General features: G+C 41.3%; 1 protein-coding gene across 1 annotated transcript; it reads right to left on the minus strand.

The window, feature by feature from the left end:
• Nucleotides 1–33: 33 nt before the first annotated feature.
• On the minus strand, nucleotides 34–2,889 carry LOC104954041 (protein-tyrosine kinase 2-beta-like; the record flags this gene model as incomplete). The annotated part of the gene is made up of 7 exons (XM_010781089.1): nucleotides 2,743–2,889; nucleotides 2,445–2,484; nucleotides 2,287–2,312; nucleotides 1,995–2,042; nucleotides 1,809–1,903; nucleotides 1,629–1,710; nucleotides 34–134 (listed from the first exon to the last, which is right to left on the minus strand). Coding segments are annotated over exons 1-7 (468 nt in total), but the record flags the coding sequence as incomplete, so codon positions are not given.
• Between the last annotated feature and the right edge of the window lie 557 nt (nucleotides 2,890–3,446).

Consider the following 3,446-nt stretch of genomic DNA (forward strand, 5'->3'; position numbering starts at 1 on the left):
CATTTCATTTCATCCAACAAAACAGAAACCGACCTCTCCGTGTTCGAGGAGCTCCATGACGATCCACACGGGATCCACCTCAATGACTCCGATTAGACTCACAATGTGGGGATGATCCAGATTTTTCATCAAGTCTGCAACACACAAAGCAGCTAGGATCATTAACAAATAAAAGACAAAATAAGACAGACATGTATTACTATTAGAGACAGAACTTTGCGTTTTAGCAGAACAGGAAGCATGAGAGGGGAATTAAAAGTCCCTTACCAGAGTTACCATCGCTTAACCACTAGCTTTTATTTATACTTGACAGGAAAACCAGTATCACAAAGCAGAATCTAACCTGTGTGTGTGTGGCAGAGCTTGTGCCAGCGATAAGAGCAATGTCATCTTCCTCTTTAGAAATACTTCACACTCTCTTATTAGCGAAGATATCACAGTTCCTATTTCGACTGAAACAGAGCTAGTGAATATCAGACCTATTCTTCAGCTCATGAGCTTTCATACAAACTAGACTTCTGATATGACAATACATTTGTTCTAACATGGCAGCCTCGAGGTTCATCAATCAGGGCTTTTTTTTCAATGTTAATTAAAGGGGACCTATCATGCAAAATGCACTTTTGTACGTCTTTTCTACATGAATATGTGTCCCCGGTGTTCCAGGGAACTCACCAAGTGTCAAAACACAACCCTCTCTCTTTTCCTCCATACCCAAATCTCTTAAAAAGGGGCTGCAACGGATCTGACACAGACTGATCCAGATTTGAACACTTCTATGACGTCACAGAAGTGGCGCTACGGCTATTGGGCCAACTCCACCAATCAGGAGGAGACAGCCACGGACATTGCCGTTGGAAAGCGCTGGAGACGCTGTAGTACATATGCCAGGCCTGTAGATGGTGCTGTTCTCACAGAATCAGCCCATGATGCAAAGACAGTGTTAAATTGAGCGAAATGAGGAATGGCTAAAAAGCATGATCTGTTTGGTATTTTGAAAAATAAAAAGTATAAATATGCCTTATATAGGTATGGTCCTACACTATATTATTCAAATATAGCATGATAGGTCCACTTTAAGATTTTGCAGTCTTTTCAAAGTGACATATATACCAGGGGAGGCTGTGGGTCAGTGGATAGTGTGCTGGACTTTAAATCAGGGGATAGCAAGTTCGAGTCCCACTGCAGTCAGCATGTCGTTGTGTCCCTGAGACACTTCACCCCAAATTGCTCCTGTGGGGATTGTCCACAGTACTGAATGTATGTAAGTTGCTTTGGATAAAAGTGTCTAACATGTAATGTGTATTTTGTTGAATAGCATCCTATGAATAACCACCTTTATCCATTCCATACTCAGTGAGTTGTTGTTCTGAACCATGAGGATACCACAGCCTCCAGTTTTAGCTTTTTTTCACAAAGCCACAACCAGGCAACAGGAAGTCGCAGACAAACATGTTTTGATCGGAACAAAATGTGCCAAACTCATTCTCTCTTTTTTTCATTTTACCCCAAAGGTCTTCTTTGTAGTGGATGTTTTCTAGTCATGCTTTCAAGGTAGAAAAACTCCAGATTTGACGCCGTTTAGGAACAGTTTTACCCTGTTATTACCGACACAGACCATCACTCACCAGCTTCACTGAGAAACTTCTCCTTCACTTCAGCAGAACAGTCTTTACAGGTTTTCACAGCAACATGGATCCTCTCTCCGCTCTGCAAACACACACACACATGCAAACATCCAGCGTAAAGTCACTGATACATCTTCCTTTGTGTCTTCAGTGTGTTTGGGGGTGATGAGACGGACTCACGGGGCTTTTATAAACTCCATCGTGAACCTCTCCGAAGAATCCCTCTCCCAGGATCCGCCCCAAAACAATGTCGTCTCTGGAGATGCTGTGCTTCTCTGAAAATAAGAAACAACACAACGGTGACATTTCTTAACTCACCACCAGGTTTTTTAGATGAAATCAAGGTGACATTTGAAATAAACTCACCGCTAGAGTCTTCTTTCCCATCTGGAATCTCAGCATAAATGTCCGAACCTGACGTTAGAGAAACGTTTAATCTACTATGTGCTTCAGACACTTGAAAAACAACGATTTTCTACGGCTGCTACTTCAATAGATAACTTCTGCACTTTGCCTTTGCTGTAACATTGTACATTTCCCCAACATGGGACAAAAAATGGATTTCCAATGATTGCTTGGCATGATAATAACATAGTTAAATGATTGGTTCAAATTAAAACCTCTTTGTGTTTCTGTATAATCTGTGAATATATCAAACCTTTATTAGATACACTGGGACTGCCACTGGAAGAGAAAGGAAGACATTTTAGGCTTTCGTCAAAATCATCACGTGACCTTTCAGTCCAGCAGAAAGTCATGAATATGAAAATGAAGGCTTTCATCGGATTACACGCCATTATGATTCACGACGCTCACCGTTTTGGGATGTCAGGTAATTTATGTCTTGCCTCTCTACCTGTAAGGATCAGATATATTTGGGATTAGAAAATGAAAGGAACATTGCAGCGTTTTACACCTGGTTGCACTTAGGTAGGTTTGGATGACAGTATTTGATTCACCAACTAGTGTAAGCAGCATGACATTTTTTTATTGATTTGATTATATTATTGAAACCAGTTGTTTGATTCATGGACAATAAGAGTCAAAGTATCCCAGGTTGTAAACTAAAGAAATGGTGCATGCTGTTGTTCACTTCATTTAGACTCAGGTGTACCTTTGCTGGGTTTAATAATGAGCGAGTTTGCAGAGTTCCTCTCCAGCCGACAGTAGCCGTCGATCAGGTCGGCCATGTTTTCTGCCACAGCCAGGGAGGAGACGTTCACCGACAGCGGCTGGAGGGTTGGAGATAAAAATACATCCAGAGTCTGTCAAATTGCCCCAACTTGTTTCGCACCTTAACCTCAATTTAACCGTTATTAAGGAGTGTGAAACCTGAGGTCTGTCACTGTGAATAAAGTGCACCCATTAAAGGATTAGTTCCAACATTTTCCTACTAACAAGATTCAAGGCTATTATTGTCATTCGTAAATACACTGAACAAAAATGTAAACGCAACACTTTTGTTTTTTCTCCCATTTTTCATGAGATGAACGAAAAGATCTAAAACATTTTCTATATACACAAAATAACCATTTCTCTCAAATATTGTTCACAAATCTGAAAAAATCTGTGATAGTGAGCACTTCTCCTTTGCCGAGATAATCCATCCCACCTCACAGGTGTGGCATATCAAGATGCTGATTAGACAGCATGATTATTGCACAGGTGTGCCTTAGGCTGGCCACAATAAAAGACCACTCTGAAACGTGCAGTTTTGCTTTATTGGGGGGGTCTGGGGGGGTCCGAAAACCAGTCAGTATCTGGTGTGAGGGTTAGGGTTAGGGTAATGTTGTGAATCGAGTGGCCTGTGCTCATCGT

Source organism: Notothenia coriiceps, unplaced genomic scaffold, assembly GCF_000735185.1.
Source record: "Notothenia coriiceps isolate Sejong01 unplaced genomic scaffold, NC01 NC01_scaffold00022628, whole genome shotgun sequence".
Lineage (NCBI taxonomy): Eukaryota > Metazoa > Chordata > Actinopteri > Perciformes > Nototheniidae > Notothenia > Notothenia coriiceps.